This window comes from Primulina eburnea, chromosome 12, assembly GCF_022965805.1.
Source record: "Primulina eburnea isolate SZY01 chromosome 12, ASM2296580v1, whole genome shotgun sequence".
In the NCBI taxonomy this organism is placed as follows: domain Eukaryota; kingdom Viridiplantae; phylum Streptophyta; class Magnoliopsida; order Lamiales; family Gesneriaceae; genus Primulina; species Primulina eburnea.
In genome coordinates this window covers 3,042,751-3,063,731 of record NC_133112.1, presented here as the reverse complement: position 1 = coordinate 3,063,731, position 20,981 = coordinate 3,042,751, and the positions used below count along the sequence as shown (strand labels likewise).

The window sequence follows — 20,981 nt, the reverse complement described above, 5'->3', positions numbered from 1 at the left end:
GTAGTTGGGCCATACCCGATTTGGTGCCAATTTTCGGATAGTTGGGTATATAATCGGAATCAGGTAAATATTCTTAATCGGTTCGGGTTTCAGATAATAATATGCTACCAGATTGGGTACATGATTAAGAATTAACAAATATTAGTCTTTATTTTGGGTTACAAGAAATTTAAATGTGTGTACTAAATCTAAATAGAAAACTTTATATTCATAAATTTAGACATTAATATAATATGATTTCTAATTTCATACATAAAGTTGATATTTTGGATTCTTGATTGAGCCTTCAAAAATATATATCCACCTTTGAATTTAACTATTTTTTGTTTTCATCAAATTTGATTAAATATATTTCTCAGATAACCATTAACAGCAAAACACATTATTTCATCTCTGAATTAAAATTAATAGACTTTTTTCATAACTTTAGAGTTTTATGATTTTATAATCTTGCAAGAATGACAATTTGTGGCAAAAATAAATTAATCGAACTAAGAAATTCATGAAAAAATTATTCAACGTTCTGTCATTGATTTTTAAGTTTAAATATGTTGAAAATTCGACTCAAAAAGGTTGAAAGTTTGGTTTAGTGAAAAAATGATAATATTTAAACTCACATCTACAAACTCGAATTACCCGAATTACCCGAACTGAACACAATCAAGTATTTATTTATCCACATTATATTAATTTATCATCTCAATATTATATATCTTTAATCATCTCGTTTTATCCACAAATTAAATGAGTTGGTTGACGGTCTTTATAAGTAATCAATTATAATTTATTTTTGGCACATTAATTTATATAATTTTTAATAAATACATTATTTAAATGCAACATTCATTTTTAGTGATCATAATTTATTATTAATCATGTAATTTTGTATGCATATCCACGTAGTCTGTTTTGCTTCAATTAATAAAACACATAATGTAACACAGAATTAGTCAAAAAATTTAATTGAAACTAATTCATGTGATTTTTTAATTGATAAAACAAATATCAATGAGCTATTAAGTCAGATTAATTAATTAGTTTCAAATTTAATTAGCCGCATAAGCCAATAATCTCCACGTTCGAAAGATTAGAGGTCGGGTGAAGATATGCAAAATCCAACTATATCGCACACTGTGTTAGCTATTTGCCTCCTGCGAACAAGCAACGACCATATATATAGATGCAGTTCCCATCTTCGAGTTTCTGCAAAATTTCAGTTACCCATTCGACGCCGGTTCCCAGTTTCATCGGCTTTCCACCTTTTATACGAGTAGATGCAATCCCACCTAGGAATCACCGTAATAATCTGGTTTCTTGCAAAAGAAACAGATTTCAAGCAATAAAATTTTCAAATCAAGAAGAAGAAACCCAGATTTCTGGAGAAAAAGAAGGTGCTAGCAATGGCGGCGGCCCTTCAACCAGTTTTCTGTCGCTCCTTTGCCCCTTACTGAAATTATTCTCTGTACGTTGGTTCAACTCGTGAAGTTATAAAGGAGATTTTCAATTACTTGTTTATTTATTCCTTGGGGATTCATGGCTACTTTCTGTACTTATATAGACATATAATATATTCAAGGTTTAAAATTTGTTACTTTGTGTTGAACTTCAGAAGATGATACTTGTAGTTTGGTCTTCTTGCAGGCTGGAGATCCCTCCAAAGAAAGAAACTTTCTAGTGGAGGTATTGCACTGAAGACTGTTTTTCATTTTTTAAAGGATAACTTTGGTGCTTTGTTCACAATGAAGAAACCAATATCATCCCTTCCATTTGATGCTCATCATTTATTAGCTTATAACTCACATGTAATATTGATACTAACATATGTTCTGGCATAGTCATCCTCTCTCTCTTCTATCAATTAATATTTGTTGTAGCAGAAATTCATTATATAAATTTGAATTTCTATTGATTTGTTGGATTCATTTCGTGTTGTATCAAGATGAGTTGGTTATTGACAAAAGTAATTTATTTATTAAAAGATATTAACTTGAGTAAATCCATGATTCATTTTGATCATGATAATCCTGGTTGGACACTCTCTACGAATCTCATGAGATCTAAGTGACTCAAATTTATGAAAATTTTTGTAAACTGATAAATCAGGAAACGATGAGACATACATCACATAATACTTTGTTGATTTTTCATCAGTTAAGTCTATATTTGTGAGGTTTAGGTTTCTTTGGATATTTTAGTTCTGTCAGTGTGCCTCAATGCTGTTTCTCGGTAATAGGAGGCCACATCTTCCTTATCTACTTTAACAAGATTTCCATGGGGTTCAAGATCACTATCTGATGCCTTAAATGATCAACAGAAAGTAAACCTGCCACTGTATCTGCAACTCTTTGAATTCGGTAAATTCCTGTTATTCTTGTGTAAAGAGCCAAACCACATAATTTATTGATGTTTCATGTGGTATTAATCTTCTAAGCGCTATCTTAATCTTCATATAGGGAACTGTTGTCAGTATTATTCAGTTATATTTGAGTTGCTCGCTAATCATCTGGAACAATTGATAAATCAATCGCCGCATCTGATTTCTTGTTGCTTTTCAATTCGGATTACTTAATATTTATGACTTGTCGACAGAGGCATGTCCCTTCTGCAGGAGGGTTCGAGAAGCCATAACGGAACTCGACCTATCTGTAGAGGTACTGCAACTTTGGCATGTATGCTTTATCTTGTGATTATTTCATTGTACATTATTTAACTTGAGAAGATATATATTTGTCACTTAAAGAATTTGAAGTCTTAGACCACAAATGATCCACTCTTCAACATGGCTGATCATTTATGCAGATCTTCCCGTGTCCTAAAGGATCGATGCGACACAGGGAAATGGTTAGAAAACTTGGCGGCAGGGAACAGTATGTTTAGCTAATATAATATTTATCATGTCTCCTTATGATCTTATCACCTGTTTCTAGGCATTCAAGATCCAATGTCGTCCAGTTATATACAATTTAGTTCATATTATTTTCTTCCCTGAAGTGAAGTTATGAATATTTTCACAGCTTAACTTGAATTTCATATTATTTTGCAGGTTTCCTTTCCTTGTAGATCCCAATACTGGAATTTCAATGTATGAAAGCAGTAAGTAAAGAACCGCTTTTCCCGTCGAATACTCTTTACATAAGTAATGAAATTCCCTAAAAAGGAAGCTATCAATGAATTGACTAAAGTAAAGCCAGAAGTTTCTAGCCAAAAGAATTATAGATATTCTAGCCATGTACTCTCGATGTCTATGGCTGGTGTATTTTTTTGTGTTCTATGGTTGTATATACTAGTAATTGACTATGTTTTCTAGTTTCTAAAATGAATCAAGTTTTCTTCAGAAAGGAAAAAATTGTATACTGATATTGAAGGATTTGAGTTTCATACAAACAAAAAAATTGCAGCTACTTCGCTTAATTAAATTTCGTTAGGCTGATGCCTTAAAATCTCGCTGATCTTACATTCCTTGGCTGGGAATGATGATTTATTTTCCAGGTGACATCGTAAAATACTTATTTTGTCAGTATGGTGGAGAAAGAAGTCCATCATTTGGCCTTTTGGAGAGGTATTTTGTTTACTACTTTATTGGATATGGCTCAGATCTTGGTGGGAATTATGGATTTTTGTTAGTTTTATCTTATATATATGTACATATATATAAATATTAATCTCGTTCCTACATTTCTCACGATTAAGTTATTCTTAAAAAGTTATTGGGATTATGAGGGCTATTGGGACCTTTTGTTACAATCGAAGTATACACTTGCACACATGCATGTTCCATTATCTTCAGAATTATCTGCTTTTTATACCAAGGAAAACGTTAGTACAAAACTCTTCTATTTTATGACCCATTGAGCTATTATATATCCTCATGGCAGCTGATTTCTATGGAAATGCAGCACATTGTTGACAGGATGGATGCCCACCCTGCTCCGAGCAGGCAGGGGAATGACACTGTGGAAAAATTCTGCCAAAGAACCACCACCTGAAAAATTGGAACTCTTTTCCTTTGAAAACAATCCGGTAAACCTTTACATCATAAATTCAATCAGTACGTTCCCAATTTTTATAGTTTATTGTTACTAACTGTCTATCCATGTAGCTATAAACTCTGCTAGCTCACGTCAAATGATCGATATCTATTGCTCTTCAAATAAATCTGATTAGTTATATCATTCGTCAAGTACCACCAACTAATCATTCGTCAAGTACCACCAGTGGAAGTAAATACATTAATTAAATACAGTGCATGGTGCATGCTGTATATCTGAGATTGGGTTATTGATGCCTCGATGTAACCAATTTGATGTATTTTAATTGCAGTATGCACGGATTGTTCGTGAGGTGCTCTGTGAATTGGAGCTTCCATATATACTGCAGAATGTAGGTCAAGGGTCAAGGCGAGCTCAGTTACTCTTGGAGCTGTCTGGATCGTATAAGGTCAGCTTATATATTATTTACACTGCATGTGCCATTAGGTTCTTCTAGGATAATTCGATCCTACCCCTGCAGGCAGTGCCAGCATCCAAGAGCCAGAATTTTTTATGGCCAAATTTTTTTTTTTTTTAAATTTTTTTTTCCCCATGAAGTGGAATCTCAACCACTCGTATGGGGTGTGTGCACTGCCCCTACACCCAGGATCGAACCTACCGTTCTTCTAAGAATATAACTAAATTATTAATTTGTTATAGCCCAAAAACTTAGTCAATGGGTCTTGCCGGTCTGTGATATAGACAGTTTATGGTAACTTTATACAAGGGTGTGCATGGGACTATGATTACTCCCCAGTTCTTTATATGCGCCTTTCAAAATTGTTTTGGTGCATGCTCAGAAAATGCTGCAAGTTACATAAACCTTACGTATTGATCAACACAAGGTTATTGAGAAGAAATTTTATATTTTTTTGTATGTCGTAGGCTATACACGAGAGGGCGTGATTGCTTTTTTGACTATGCATTCTCGATCTGAAAATGGGAAACTACAGATTTATGAACTTTATCTTGAAAACGTGGAGCGGAAGGAGACGTTGCCTCAGTCTCTTCCTCCGGGATCGTTCTAAAAAGAACTAAATGACCATAAATAGAATTAATGGCACAGGAGGTGCTTTCCCCTTGATTTATCCATGAAATTAATAAATTTTCACCATAATGTATTCCGTCTAGTATAATTCCGTGCATGTGAAATTATTAAATTTTCACTATGATATATTTCGTCCAGTGTAATTCTGTGCAGGTGCCTTACCTTGTTGATCCTAACACGGGGATGGAAAGTGGTGAATACAAGAAGATTATAGCCTACTTGGTCCAGACGTATTCTACCGTGAGCACCTAGTTGGAAGGTCTGTATGCTGTATATCCTAGTGTGCTGAGGCTAATAGATGGATGTGGTCAGCATTTTTAATGAGATTTGAAAGCAATGGGCCACTGTTTTTCAAAACAATAATTTTTGAATATCTTTAGTCTTTACTATATTTGATAACATTAATTCTTCTTATATATTTAATAATTAAGATGCAAAAAAGTAATTATACATTCAAAAACCCGTCAAATAGGTCAAAACCAGTCGAACCAGATATATAACAGGAATCCGGTTGAACCTAGTTTTTCGAATTTTTTTATTTTCATTTTAAAAAAATTAATTTTTAAAATCTTAAATTTAATATTTCGTTATATATATACATGATTGTTTGGACTTCATTAAAAATATTATTTTAGTAATAATATGATTTATTTATTTATTTTTTGTTTATTTAATAAAATATAACTATAATTGGTATTTTGAATATATGTATATGGTTATATAGGTTTTAAATTTTGGTAAATGTATTTATATATGTCTTATCTGTGTTTAGATTTTAGACTTGAATTGTATCTTTTTTTATAATTTATATACACGTTTAAAATCTTTATGATTTAAATATATTATATTATTATTTTATATAATATAACAATTTTTCTGTCCAACCGGACCGGTTGAACCGTCTTTCAAGATCCGATTTGATTACCGGTCCGGTTATGTTCGATTATGAGATTGATTTAATCACCGTGTTATTATCCCAACATAGAATAAAATATTATAAATAAATTCAATTTACAAAATAAATTTTAACTACCAAATATTTATATTTTTATACTTGTGCTTGGTGCACATGTTTTTATAAATTGCAAATGTAATATAATGCACTGTTATAATTGTTTTTTGTCATGTGATTACAACATTTTATTTTAAAATAATGACAATATTATGGAACGTGGAAAAAGATGTGTAAAGGTAATTTCTAGAAAGGCTTTGAGAAGGTAAGGGATTTTCCCCCCTTAAATTGGAATATGTTTTCAGGAAAATAGATCCAAAAATTGCACAAGTCTTTCATTGTTGATGCGTCGTTTTTTTCTATTTATTATCGATCATATAATGTACTTAATATTTTTTTAATCAATATAGTTTATATAAAACATTTCTATTTGTGATTCTATTTTAATTATCTATGGAGAAACTGTCTTCGTTGGAATTTGAAAAGAAGGCTTAGATTAGAATTGTCAACGACAGTCTTGAAATAATTAACTTTTTAATTGTATTATTTTCGGTAAGAATTATTCATCAGAAGTAATGGTTTTCCAGTATTGTCATAGTCAATCTAGTGTCATCAAATAATCCAAAATAATGATCTATGTCTCGTAGCGACGTAATTAGAGTACGAACATTCAAATTTAACTTGTGATTCGGCACTTAAGAATATCTTTTTTCATAAGAATTCAGGGGTATATACATCATGCAATAAATCAAAAATTTCTATCTTAATGACATGTCATATCAGAACTTAAATACAATCTTCTTTCGTAATAGTACTTATAAATCATGTATTTATTAGGGATTGAACAAAGTTGGTGTCAATATAACTCACCGGAGGAAAATCACTTTAATTTAAACTCGAGTCTTTCTTACATCTCAACGACGCAAACGAAACGTGTTATTATATGATCGGATATTTTGACAAAAGTATTTACTTTTTATCACTCACCACATATGTATAATAAATAATGCAAAACTAGATGAGTCTTTTCAAAGTAGAAATTGTCGAACAAGTAAGGTTTCGAAATTTATAACTTCGACAAATCTTTTCATACCAAAGCATCACATCACAAAAATCACATTTGTACGTTGGATATATATCCCTATAATCTATATATAAAATGGAAGTTTTAAACATATATATATTTATAATGATTAAATTAATAAATATTTAAAAAACACTTAAAATTTTTATGAACATAAAACATATTAAAATTAGTAGAAGTGAAATAATATATAAAAAAAATTAAAATATAACCGTACTGATGGATGACATTGTAATTTTATTTGTTTGGTTACGACAATCATGATAGGACTTCGATGAGTTTTTCCAATTGCATAAAAAATAAAAATAATTGATATCATGCAATGAAGTAATGAACATATTTAATGTTTAAATATTATTATATATAAAAAATATTTATAATATTAGAAAAAAAAAAGGGTGAACCCCATGAGGATAACACTTCATGAGGATAACAGTTTTCTTCCTATCTAGTTGACTTATTTATTATTGTATTTAATATTTTAATTGAATTAAACTGTTACTTTTTTTAAAAAATAAAATGTAAAAATTCAAATATTATTTTGTCCATATAAATTTAAATAACAAATAAATATTTTTTTAAAATCAAAATTCTCGCTAGTTATCATATGAATAAGTTATTTTTTAAAAATAATTATTTTTAAAACGTGTTAAAAAATATCTATATTATATTTTAATGAAATCAATTAATGGATAGCCTAGATATATAAAAAAACACTCCAATGACAATATTTATCAAAAAGATGGAAATTTTTTATGTTGTATCAGATAATATATTATATTATGATCTTATATTGTATCAGATAATTATATTATAAATTAAATATTACACGATGTTTTGTAACAATAACATTTTTTTATGGAAAATATATGATCTTGTTTGAGAATAGACAAAAACTTGTGTCAGACGGTCTCGCGGGTCTTATTTGTGAGACGGATCTCTTATTTGGTCATCCATGAAAAAGTATTACTTTTTATGCTAATAGTATTACTTTTTATTGTGAATATGGATAGGGTTGACCCGTTTCACAGATTAATATCCGTGAGACGATCTCACATGAGACACACTCTTGAGAATATGGTTATTGACCAAACATTTGATTGTTCCATTGTATATGAATCCTACAAAATAAAGAAAATTGAAACAGAACAACATATCATTTTTTTGTTTTTAGTATGAAGAAAATAATATAAACCTTATTATAATGGAAAACACATTCCAAATTGAAATCTCGCTTGATTTCATATCCAGTTAGATCATAACAACGAATATATAAGAGTTTAAGTGTCTAATGCATTTTCGATGATTTACTTCACTGATAAAGATGAATAATATTACTTTTTATGCTAAGAGCATTACTTTTAATTGTAAATATACGTAGATTTGACTCATCTCATGAATAAAGATTCGTTCTCACAAGAGACCTACTTTTGAATAAAATACAATCATGATATGATTATTTTATGACTTTAGTTATTATAAAATATGAATGAAAATGTGATATGAAAAGGAAAAAAAACTTCATATTACGTACCAAAAATGATTATATATATGATTACTCGAAGTTCGAATTTTAATTAGTATTATTATTAATTATACCATAAAAACTCATATGAAATGATTTCATATATCAATTTTATAAGACAAATATTCTATTTGAATTACCTATGAAAAGATAATATTTTTTATTATAAATATAGACATAATTATCTATCTCGGAAATAAAAACCATCTCACAACTCTTATTATATTTTTAATTTTTTCGGGTGATTTTAAATATATTTAACTAAAACATCTGTCATTTGCATTTTGTAACATCAGTTTTTCATTTTAACTAAATAAAGTTTTTTCTTAAAAAAGTAAAATTAAAAAACAAAATAATTTTCCAAAATTACGGTCACAGACTCACAAATCCGATCATATAATCGCAGTATCACCACACCACCTTCTTCCCAATATTTTTCAATTCTTTTCTTCATAATTTCAAAACTCGACATCAGAAATTTCAAATCTTCTTGAAACCCTAACTTCCATTTAAATCGATCCATACACTCGCAGATTAAGTTGCATTCTCGCGTTTTCTTGACTCGATCTCCTCTCATTCGATTGGATCTGCTGTTATTGCCTTTTCGATCCACTGGTTTAATTGATTCATCCATATATTTATCCGAGCGATCCATTTTGGGGAGGATATTCGTTGGAGTCGATGGAGGCGATCGATGAATTGTTTAAGCTCTCCGATTCCATGCGGCAGGCGTCCGCACTGCTTGCCGACGAAGATGTGGACGAGACGTCGTCGTCTGCTTCCTCCAGACGACCCTCTACTTTCCTTAATGTTGTTGCTATAGGCAACACTGTGAGTATAACATTAATCGGAGCATTGTAAAATTTTGTCTATTTTTTTTTTGGAGTTGGGGATTTGGAGTGGTTCTATCAGATCTCCGGAGCTTGCTTTCTTTGATCCGAAATTTAAGGCTTGTGATTTGGAATCTGGATTGGAATTACTTGATTTAATAATTGTTTTTTTCCCATTGTGCTTGATAGTCTTGTGCTGTATCCATTATCGTTTCATTGAGTTTGGGACACTGATGCAGATCATGAACTTTTGTTTTTGATTGGTCGGAATGATGTGATTTGATTTTTTGTTTGAAGGTTTTGTTGAAACAGTGTGAGGTGATTTTTGTCCTGAAAGATTAATTCCTTTAGTTTCAATATTATGTGTTATATATAGAAATAGGAGCGCAAATATTTTGGTAGACTCTTTATGATTTACCAACTTGGTTTTTCCAATAAGATTTTCGGTTTTTGCTATGGTTGAAGCGGCAATAGGTGCTCATATCAATTATGAATATCCATTTTTTTAATGACTTGGTTGTGATTTGGTGCAAATAATCTGAAGTGCTCACAGGAAGCTCAGACATTAAATTGGACTGCAGGTTCTGGATTTTGAACATAGCCATTTGATATCTGAAAATTGATGGACGATATCTCTGAAGTTGTGGAATTTTGAAGATGATGATCTGAGATTAATCTTAGCGATCCTTAGTTTTCATATCATTCCTGTGGTCCTGTATGCATTCTTTGTTAACAATGATATGGGATCGTGATGCATTACATTTGTTAGAAAATGTCAATTTTTTCACAGTTTATGGTAATTGCTGGTTATGCTGCGATGTTAAAATATCTTATTTGCAAAGGAAATCATATCTTAGAGTTACAATCAGGAAAAAAAATTGAAAAATGGAATTGGACCAAAAAGGCTGTTCAAATGAGTGAAACATAGTGTTCTTTGACAATTGTCTCAAGATAAAGAACGACAACATGGAAACAATAGTTGGTAGTTTGATTAGCCAAAAAGCCCATATATGTTTGATGTTGCTTCAAGTCACATAGAGTTAGTTAGGGACCTGTGGTTGGATCGTGTTCTTGTTTTTCATAGTTATAGCTATTCTGTCCTCTTAAGAAGATGAAATATGTAATGAAGAGCTAAATTTCCTGGAAAATGTTATAATTATCTTCTTAAATAGTAAACAAACTGCCTCAACCTGAATATTGGAGTCAGCTGCATTTCTTTTTCTGGATGTAGCAAGGATGCTTTGATAACATTTAGATCTATATGATTCGACACAATGAAACAGGACACTGGGTCTATTGCAATGTTTCATCAGAAGTTCATGTTTGAAGGATTTTTTAAGCGATCTCTTTTTCACATTGAATTTCAATCCTTGAAATATATGCTTTGCTTCTTACCTGTTCTCATGCTGTTAGTGAAAAATACGATGTTAATGCAATCAATTTTACCAGGGTGCAGGTAAGTCTGCTGTATTGAATAGTCTAATTGGACATCCTGCGCTGGTAAGTATTTGGTGTATACATGTTTTACTGCATGTCATGAAATATTTTCTAGTTGTCTGTTAATTTTCAAATTCTAACTATTTAATCTTGCAGCCAACTGGTGAAGGTGGTGCCACACGTGCTCCAATATGTGTTGATTTAACAAGGGATGGCTCGCTGAGTAGTAAATCCATTATTTTGCAGATAGATAGTAAATCTCAACAAGTTTCTGCAAGTGAGGCTTCTAACTGATAAGCTGAACTTTAAGCCTAAAGGAAAACCTTCACAATGCTATGTTCATGCACGAGTAACTTGTGTACCTATTCTATCACAGGTGCTCTTCGGCATACATTGCAGGACAAATTGAGCAAAATTTCGGGAAAGAGTCGTGATGAGATATATTTGAAGCTCCGAACAAGTACAGGTGTGCCTGCTCTAAGATTTCCTCGTGTTTATGTTTTTGACTACCTTTAGATCAGGCTACTTGAAAATTTTAAGTAAAATGTACTTTTTTCTTGTGCATTAGAGAATAAAATATACGAACTTTGTTTAGTATTTTTATGTTCATCAATGATTGCTACGCTAAGTGTCAATGAGTGAACGTTATTTTCTATAAAAGTGTTTTTTTTATGTTACTCTAAGAAGAGCTGATGGTGGAATGAGCTGGTTTGACATGGCAATTTGATGAATATACGAGGCTTCAAAAAATATTCATTTTTCTGTTATCACCTCATTTTTATTATTTCTCACGCTATTTTAAAATTTTAGTTTGTTCAGTTTTCATTCTTCGATCTTGAGTATTTGCATTCTGTATAGTATAGTTGATATCATATATGTGATCTTGTTTTGCAGCTCCACCATTGAAAATGATTGATTTACCAGGGGTTGATAGAGGGAATCTCGATGACTCTTTGGTGAGTTGCTTCTAAATCGAGTTTTTTTAGTTTTCTCTCCTATTTTCTATCTAAACCAATGTAATATTGTTGCTCAATGATATGTTAAAAAATTATGTGGTACACTTCAAATACTGTGACTTTCGTTGGTAGGAATGGAGAAGTCTTGAATAATTTGAAGTTAGTCTGAAAAATTGTGGCGAATTCTAAAGAAGTTGTAAAACTAGCTGCAGGTTCTGTTTCAAATCTATTAGAGAGGAAATACCAATTATTTGAACTTGTGCGATTAGACCTTGAGTGTACCAAACTAAGGGTGGTTAACATAGACTCTTGGATTTCCATTTGTTTTTAGTGGCCTGATGCCCTATTTCTTCATATCAGAGTCAATTTGCAGAACATAACGATGCAATATTGCTTGTTGTAATACCCGCTTCTCAAGCCCCAGAAGTAGCTTCTGCAAAAGCCATCAGAATTGCTAAGGAACTTGATGGAGAATGTGGGTTTGCTGAATTAATTCAGTCTTTTTTTGAGAGTTTGTGGTGTTTGTATGTTTGTTATTTCTTCACACAAGTAACTATTTTTGGTTTCTGCTTCTTAGGTACAAGAACTGTTGGTGTTATTAGCAAGGTAGACCAAGCATCTTCAGAACCGAAAGTACTTGCTGCTGTGCAGGCTCTTTTATTAAATCAAGGACCTCGAAGTACATCTGATATCCCATGGGTTGCTTTGATTGGTCAATCTGTCTCTATAGCATCTGCTCAACCAGGGAGCACTGGAACTGATAATTCTCTAGAAACTGCTTGGCGAGCAGAGAGTGAAAGTTTAAAATCAATACTTACTGGTGCTCCTCAAAGCAAGCTTGGGAGATTAGCCTTGGTGGAGACCCTTGCTCAACAGATCCGAAATCGCATGAAAATTCGCCTCCCAAATCTCCTCTCAGGGTATGCTCCCTTCAAGAGATTTTGATTTTCCAGTAATGTCCAATTTGGGTATTTACAAAAAATTTTATGACTATGGTAATCTTTGGCCTCTGGAACATATTTTTATTTCAAGGTTTCAGAAAGTTAATCACACCTTGGTAGACATGGTAGATATTTTTTATTTCTTCCTTTTCTTCTCTTCTCTTATGCTTCCTTTTTTCTTCACGCTTAAAGGTTTTTTTACTCTAGCTTTTTTATTGAGACTTCTAAAAGAAAGCAATAATGGCACCCTTTGGGACAAACGACTCCTTTAAATTCACTAGATCCAAAACATATAAGAAGTATACTATTATCTTTTTTCAAGAGTTCCTTGTACTGCTGTATTTCTATCTGACGCGTATAAGATTTCCCGTGCTAGTTTTTTTGTTTGATTCCTGATACCATTGCTTTATTCACATGTATGATTCGTTATTTGGTAGCTTTTTTTACTGTTAATTTTTTTTAAATCTGAAACTTCTGCAGGCTTCAGGGGAAGTCCCAAATAGTACAGGATGAACTTTTTAGACTTGGTGAACAGATGGTTCAAAGTTCTGAGGGTACAAAAGCTCTAGCATTGGAGCTTTGCCGGGAATTTGAGGACAAGTTCCTCCAGCATATTACAACAGGAGAGGTGAGACAAGAAGTAAGCTGTATTGATCATGTATGGATCTAAAAGATTTTTTAAGTAGTTAACATAATTTAACATCTTTTGCAGTTATACATGTAGAATGCACATCTAGATATTATGAAATTTCATATTAAGCTACTATTTCGCCAGTAAATATATGCAAAAGATTTAGATGAGGGGGGGGGGGGGGGGGGTCAATTTTTACATTTTTTTTTCATGATTTTATGTCAAGCTGTCATAAACCATCTCGTCTAACAAATGATCTTGTTGGGTTTACAACTTTCTGCGATTTTACTTGACTATAATTGTAGTCAATAACAAGAAGTTTAGTGCTTTTAACTCACAGAGGAAATTATGCCATTGTGTGAGGGTTTGTTTCGAGAAATATATGATAAAGGATGCATAAATGCTTATTTATGAAACTATTGAAAATTTAGGTATGCTGGTATCTATTACTACTTGAAATTCAGATTTATTGGCATCTTTTCCGTCTTCTCAAAAATCAAAATAATCGTTAAGGGAAGTATAATCAACCATAAGTTTTTGCAAAATTTTGGGTTCCTGATGGTTAATAGTTAATACTAACTGGATTTCTCTTTAAAAAAGCTATATCTACAGGATTCATATTTCTGTTAGACCGCCAGGTTCTTACTCTCCCTATTGTGCATTTGTATTGTTTGTGATGCTCACTTTTCTCTTGAATAAAATGTTCTCTTGAAGGCTTTATTTGCTTTTCATCTTAAAGAAACTCTTGTTTGTAAATCTTTGTCGTGATTTATTTCTACATTGCCACCATATGGATTTATGATTCTAGTAAATTACTGTTGTTTGTTTTTGGTCATTCTTATGTATTTTTGATGTTATGATGTAATTTACCTTTTGTTTTGATGATATGCAAATATATTACTATTATCCTATGATTTTTGTTTACTCCATTTTTCCAGGGTGTTGGGTGGAAAGTTGTTGCTAGTTTTGAAGGAAATTTCCCTAATAGGATCAAACAACTCCCTTTAGACAGACATTTTGACATAAATAATGTTAAGAGGGTATGGTCTTTGCCGTCATAGCGTCAATTTTCGCTGAACTCTTGATGTCTGCTCATTGCATTTTTTGAAATTCTGATTTTAAATTGTTGACAGATTGTGCTCGAGGCAGATGGTTATCAGCCTTATCTTATCTCTCCTGAGAAAGGGTTGAGGTCTTTAATCAAGGGTGTTTTGGAGCTGGCAAAAGAACCTTCTCGCTTATGTGTTGATGAGGTAAACAAGTGTTGTCTTTCCATCTTATTTGGCGTGTCTCTCTTCTTGTTTGTCTGTCTCTTTTACTGTCTTTTTCAGTTAAAATTGACCTCATTTTTTGACCACTTTACTAAATTTGACTGCGTCGTTTTTTTTTTTATTTAATCTTCAAAATGATGCATGTAACAACTGGATTTCTTATTTACCATAGCCAGTTAATGAAAACATGTGTTCCTGCACATTTTGTCTTCTTAGGCTTCATTTGTTTTTGTACCCACTTTCCGTTCCTTTCATACAATATGAAATTCAGCTTGGTCTTGCTATGTTATTTCTGGTTATTCATTAGACTTGAAATCTCTGAATAGGTGCACCGGGTGCTTATTGACATTGTCTCAGCTGCTGCGAATGCCACTCCAGGTCTTGGAAGATATCCTACTTTTAAGCGAGAGGTAATACTTATCAGAAATTCAGTCCCAATCTCTCAGTGACAAGTTTGTTAATTTTTATTTCATCAGGTCTTTATATCCTTGTTATGTGTAGGTTGTAGCAATTGCCACAACTGCCTTGGAAGGGTTCAAAAATGAAGCAAAAAACATGGTAATTGCACTTGTTGACATGGAACGTGCATTTGTTCCCCCACAACATTTTATCCGTTTAGTGCAGCGGAGGTATGTAAGATAAGTAGCTGAGTCTTTAGAAAATTTCTCCCCTAATTTAGTTTAGATTCTTGAAACTTTTGGATGAAAAACTTATGTACAAGTTTCAAAATTTTCTATTAGTGCACAATGCTTTTTTTTTTGTATATTCATTTTGGAGTGATATTTAACATAATTTTCCCATCTATCTTCCATCAGTAGTATATAGTCTAAAGTTGGATGGTGGTTTGCTAGGATGGATAGACAACGGCGGGAAGAGGAGCTGAAAGGTCGATCCTCGAAAAAGGCTCTTGAGGCTGAGCAGTCTATATTAAATAGGGTACACAATGTCTGGAACTGTGTTTTTTCTTTTGTTGGTGAATTCACCTATTCACATATTTTTCTGAGTTAAGATCAAATCCTAGTCATGGAAAAATAATGTGTATCGACATTATCAGAAACCACTTGAGTCTGGCAGTCCATATTGAATGGGGTGCACAATATTTTTGAGTTTTTTGTTCTTGTGGTTTTTATAGAAACCGCAATTAGTGTCTCTTTCATAGAAGTGGTTTAGTGTTGTTTTATGTAACATGCTTTTCAATGCTTATCATGTGCCCCATTCAGGCATCTAGTCCACAAACTGGAGGGAGCCAACAGAGTGGGGGGAATATGAAATCCATGAAGGATGGTAAATCTAATCAGCAAGATAAAGATAAAGATAAAGATAAAGATGTGCAAGAAGGATCTGGCTTGAAGACAGCTGGACCAGAAGGAGAAATAACAGCAGGTGCAAGCATACAGTTTCCTCAATGTTGTACTTTTTGATCGACCTAATTATATACTTAATATATCACTCCAAAAAAATAATAATTATATACTTAATATATTTATATAGGCCTAGTTTTGTTATGCATTAAGACCTGTCAGTCCCTTGAAATGGGATATATTTTGTAATGACATGTGAACAAATTTGGTGTCGTATAATCCACGAAAGTTTATGGAGATTATATTTGGTTATTTTGTACTGTTGCTATTTTTCATTTTGATTTTGCATACTTGGTTGCTAAAGTTATGTTGTAGATGGTCCTTCACTTTTTCTGGAACTCAGGAATATAATTGACTGATACTTGAACTCTTTGGATCGTATGGGAAATTTACTTTGAATTTTTGACTATCAATAAATGAGCTTGTTTACATACAACTTGGAGGAGGTTTCGGGATTAAGGTGCAGGAAATAAAAAATTTGGAGTCTCATTAGAGAAAAGCTAGCAATCATTGTTCCAAAGTAGGTCTGTTTTACTGCCATCACCACGTGTACAATTTCTGTTCTAAAGTATATATTGAAACATTTCTTGTTTGTGACACATGATTTTTAATTTAAGTTTTTAATCTATGCTAAATAGTTTGACACTGTCGATTGCTGTGGATGATGTATGATATAAAAGTTACTAAATTCTGTCTGTATTTTAGTTTTCTGATTTAGCATCTGTTTGTAATAACCTTTTGTTTTTGCAGGTTTTTTACTAAAGAAGAGCGCCAAAACTAATGGTTGGAGTAAGAGATGGTTTGTCTTAAATGAAAAGACAGGAAAGGTGAGTCAGCTCAGACTTCTGGTTGCCTTCTTGTGTAAGTTTGGTATTTTTCCATTCTGTTTCTTTGATCTTTTTTAATTGTTTTGTGGATTAATATTTCTGCTACTTCAGTTCTGTATATTCAATTATTTTTCAGTTATAATATGTCAATGATTCATTGAACAAGTCCTGTTGTGGTTTTGTTGAGACTTGAGAGAACATTTGTTCAAGTCTCTCATATTTGATAAGAAAATAAATCTTTTCATTGGTTTTTTTGGGGCTGTATTTAGATAATCTCGTGGTTTCTTATTAGTTGACTCACTCAGTCTCTAAATAAATTCTTTATATGTTCCTGCAGCTTGGATATACCAAGAAACAGGAAGAACGACATTTTCGTGGTGTCATCACTTTGGAGGTAATTATTGACCTTATAGATATGAATGTGCCTTCACTTTTACACCTTTTATTTTTTTTTCTTTATGTTGTCGGAGTTTGTTTAAATCCTTTAGATTATTCCAGCTATCAAAAGTGTGCGTCTGGCGCAGTCATGTGTGGGCCATGCGCCTAGGCGATGCGGTTGGCAAAACCCCTTAGGCGTGCATGCCTTTGATAGGTCCAAGTCGTGCCTTTTGTAGATATTGGGTGCTTCATGGAATCCATGCTGATCTGTTCTGGATTTTGGTTTAAAAAGGAACCCAGGCCGAGCCCAAACCTGAATTAGCCAATCATAAAGCTGTCGATTTGTTAATCATTTAAATGTTTAATACATAACCCCACGACGTGCAGCCACCCTTCTTTCTGTTACGGCAATTTAATTCTTCTGTTTTTTTTAACAGGGATTAAATTATAATCCAGCGTGAACTCTTTCTTCTCTGTATTCTTTGCAACAACAAAGTCCTAGTTTTTTTACAGAATCTAACAGCTCTCTCTTCCTTTACAAAGTCATGTCCTTGGTTCTTTGGTATGCCTTACTTCAATAAGACGCACGTCTCGCCTTGTGTCTTAGGCTCCTGAACACCTATGCGTCTTAGTGTGCCTTTTGTATTTCATCACCATGGGTGACTTGCAAAATAAATTGCACATGTGGAAGATGCTAGAAATTGCAAGTGCTGGTCTCACCTGACACAAAGAGTAGAAATAATTCCTGATTAAATTCTGCCAATTTTTTTCTTGTATGTCAGTGCCACGGTTACTTGAGTTAACCCACTGTCATGCGTAGTTCAACCAAACAATCAGCGAGAAGCTCAAGTTTTATCCCCTGAACATTGGATGAATTCCGGAACATGGATGCTTTGGAAGACTTTGTTGCTAGAACTTTGGAGGAAGTCCTTCCTTTTGCCACATTGGGGTCCAAGGAATTAAACATATTTAAAATTTCAGGAGATATAATAAACTCCAATGGTTTCTTGGTTTGGACCAAAATATATTTTTATCCTACGAGGGGCCCATTAGTGAAATATAATACTTCCCAAGTGGCAAGTAAATCTTGTGGGAAAATAGGAGGCAAGTAATTTGATGTTCCTGAAATAATTGATGTTTAATACTAATCAATCTTGTGATATTTGGTTGATTACCAGGAATGTAATTTGGAAGAAGTGTCAGAGGATGAAGAAGCTCCTCCGAAGAGTTCTAAAGATAAGAAAGCAAATGGTCCTGTTGCTGAAAAAGCACCCAGTCTTGTATTCAAGATAACAAGCAGGGTTCAGTATAAGACCGTTCTTAAAGGTACTGTGAATATTTTCTTGAACCTCTTGCTGAACTTATTTTCATTGGAGTAACAGATATATTAACTTGAAGCTCATCCATGTTTGCAGCCCATAGTGCTGTTGTTTTGAAGGCTGAGAGTTTGCCAGATAAGGTGGAGTGGTTGAACAAGTTAAGAAATGTTATTAGTTCTAAAGGAGGTCGAGTGAAGGGCGAACCTGGTCCTCAAATACGGCAAAGTCTTTCTGATGGTTCTCTGGTGAGTAAACTTTCACTCTGTTTCAATTCATGCTGAGTGTGTGTTCCTTGAAACTATCAATCAGCTGCATTTTCATCTTTTGGGGGCTTATCAAATTTCAATTTTTTACTCCATGTGCGCTTGTTTGAATTGTTTTAGGAGTTTTGTGGAAATAACCTGAATGTTCGGTTTTGTTTTAGGAAAACTGTAGATACCAGAATCGCTTAAGAAATTGTTGGATAAGATTATTTTAAAATTTTAAAACAGAATATTTTGGGAATGTAATATAATAATGTAATATTTATTTGATGGAAAATTTAGTTAAAATAACAAATATGTGGTTTGAGAAAAAGAAACTAAAAATGAACTATTCCGAAAACCAAAACAAGGCATGTATGTTGCTGTTGTATGTGCCAATTTGTTCCATTGCACATGTTTACGAATTTTCAGATCGTTGACCTGCAAACAGTTGTCTGTGTTAAATAAAGACACACATAGGGTTCAATTTTTGTTTGCCGCATATAGGACACTATGGCGAGAAGACCTGCAGATCCGGAAGAGGAACTTCGATGGATGGCTCAGGAAGTGCGAGGTTATGTTGAAGCCGTTCTCAACAGCCTGGCTGCCAATGTTCCAAAGGTTAGTGTTAACAAAAGCTTTCATTGCGGTTTGTTTATCTTAAGCAACATTTAAGTTAAACTATCTTTCTGTTTCAGGCCGTTGTTCTTTGCCAAGTAGAGAAGGCAAAAGAAGACATGCTTAACAAATTATATATTTCTGTCAGGTTAATTTCATTTCCGTTGTCTAATTCGTTTATTGGACAATGCTTCATCTTTTATTTTCTTGACTGTGGTGTTTTTACTTGAAAAAGAGAAGAGAATACAGATGTTCCAATTTCTGAAGCTTGTTCAAATCTATATTGAAACATTTATCAGTTTCTAAACCAATTTTATGCTTAGCAATTTTTTCCTTTTATCTCATTTTTTGCTTGTGTAAGTGGTTTGAAATCATTTAACTGGAATGATAGTGCTCTAAGCACGGTGAGAGTGGAAGAACTGCTTCAGGAGGATCAGAATGTCAAGCGAAGAAGGGAACGGTACCAGAAACAATCCTCGCTTCTATCCAAGCTTACCAGGCAACTAAGTATTCACGACAATCGAGCTGCGGCAGCTTCTGGATTTTCCAGTGAAGGTGGATCAGGTGATTTTAACTTTCAAACTTTTCATCCTCGGGTCAAAATTTAGCTGGAACCAGTGTAGTTTCCTCGAGAAAGAAAACCAGGATATCAACTCACCGAGGCATCTCAAGTTAAACAGTTTGATGAGCGATCTTCATCTAGTTTCTGTCTCAAAATACTAGTCATGAAAACTTTGACAGGATGTCGTGTTTCAAGTCGTTCCTGTCTCTTTTTGAGGCAGTTGGGATTGTAATGGGAGCTTAACTTCTGTATTTTTTACATCACAATTCCATATTCTTCTTCTCCCATTATATCTTCTCATGTGGACGTGTATTTCTTTACCATACTGTGCAGATAGTAGTCCGACTGCTTCTGGCTCGTCACCAGGCAATGACTGGAGAACTGCATTTGATGCTGCTGCCAATGGTTCAACCGAATCATACGGGGATTCTAGATCAAACGGTCACAGCCGCCGCTACAGTGACCCTGCCGAAAATGGTGATGTGAACCCTGGGACCAACTCTGGTAGCCGCCGCACGCCTAACAGGTTGCCACCTGCTCCTCCCGCATCCGGCTCTGGTTATAAGTACTAAATTTGTATGGATAATTTTTGACAATCGATTCTTGCAAGTCTCGTTGGGCGGCGGGTTTATTTAAAGCATCTTGTGAGCTCTCATCGACCTCAAATCTTGTTATAGTAGGTATATAGAATTGGTATACACGTCTTTGTAGATAATGTAACCGCGATTAATGTTGTCACATTTATGTATTGCAGTCGCTATATATTTGTTTGGAAAAACTTGATCTTTTGTTTGTCAGTTTTTGGAGACGACATATGCATTTGTCCTTGATTGAGGATATTATTTTTCTATAAATACATTTTACTAGTCTTGCGGCTGTGTTACAGGTTACTTCTAGTTGGCCTTCCGAGGGTCTCCAGACTGGTGTCGTTAATCGCCTGTTCGCGAATTTTGTCTATGGCGAAAGTTTGG

At 33.3% G+C, this 20,981-nt stretch overlaps 2 protein-coding genes across 2 annotated transcripts; both read left to right on the top strand.

Annotated features, from left to right (window-relative positions):
• Nucleotides 1-1,082: 1,082 nt before the first annotated feature.
• On the top strand, nucleotides 1,083-5,442 carry LOC140808088 (uncharacterized). The gene is made up of 10 exons (XM_073165108.1): nucleotides 1,083-1,462; nucleotides 1,642-1,680; nucleotides 2,234-2,354; nucleotides 2,590-2,651; nucleotides 2,800-2,867; nucleotides 3,044-3,093; nucleotides 3,490-3,559; nucleotides 3,897-4,020; nucleotides 4,321-4,437; nucleotides 5,230-5,442. The coding sequence occupies exons 1-10, from the start codon at nucleotides 1,181-1,183 to the stop codon at nucleotides 5,326-5,328; spliced, it is 1,032 nt and encodes a 343-aa protein (XP_073021209.1). The 5' UTR covers nucleotides 1,083-1,180; the 3' UTR covers nucleotides 5,329-5,442.
• A 3,581-nt stretch (nucleotides 5,443-9,023) lies between these two features.
• Nucleotides 9,024-20,856, top strand: LOC140807025 (dynamin-2A-like). Its single transcript, XM_073163674.1, has 22 exons — nucleotides 9,024-9,468; nucleotides 10,917-10,967; nucleotides 11,061-11,181; nucleotides 11,281-11,370; nucleotides 11,799-11,860; nucleotides 12,221-12,335; nucleotides 12,438-12,780; nucleotides 13,282-13,429; nucleotides 14,371-14,472; nucleotides 14,566-14,685; nucleotides 15,030-15,113; nucleotides 15,205-15,332; nucleotides 15,555-15,639; nucleotides 15,924-16,086; nucleotides 16,815-16,891; nucleotides 17,229-17,285; nucleotides 18,448-18,595; nucleotides 18,685-18,833; nucleotides 19,338-19,451; nucleotides 19,529-19,596; nucleotides 19,840-20,012; nucleotides 20,344-20,856. The coding sequence occupies exons 1-22, from the start codon at nucleotides 9,319-9,321 to the stop codon at nucleotides 20,580-20,582; spliced, it is 2,787 nt and encodes a 928-aa protein (XP_073019775.1). The 5' UTR covers nucleotides 9,024-9,318; the 3' UTR covers nucleotides 20,583-20,856.
• Nucleotides 20,857-20,981: the final 125 nt, after the last annotated feature.

Coding starts and splice junctions, on each gene's coding strand:
- LOC140808088 (XM_073165108.1), top strand. CDS start 1,181: ATGCAGTTCCCATCTTCGAGTTTCTGCAAAATTTCAGTTACCCATTCG. Junction 2,868..3,043: donor AAACTTGGCGGCAGGGAACA/GTATGTTTAGCT, acceptor ATTATTTTGCAG/GTTTCCTTTCCTTGTAGATC. Junction 4,021..4,320: donor TTTCCTTTGAAAACAATCCG/GTAAACCTTTAC, acceptor TTTTAATTGCAG/TATGCACGGATTGTTCGTGA.
- LOC140807025 (XM_073163674.1), top strand. CDS start 9,319: ATGGAGGCGATCGATGAATTGTTTAAGCTCTCCGATTCCATGCGGCAG. Junction 11,861..12,220: donor GGAATCTCGATGACTCTTTG/GTGAGTTGCTTC, acceptor TCTTCATATCAG/AGTCAATTTGCAGAACATAA. Junction 14,473..14,565: donor ACATAAATAATGTTAAGAGG/GTATGGTCTTTG, acceptor AATTGTTGACAG/ATTGTGCTCGAGGCAGATGG.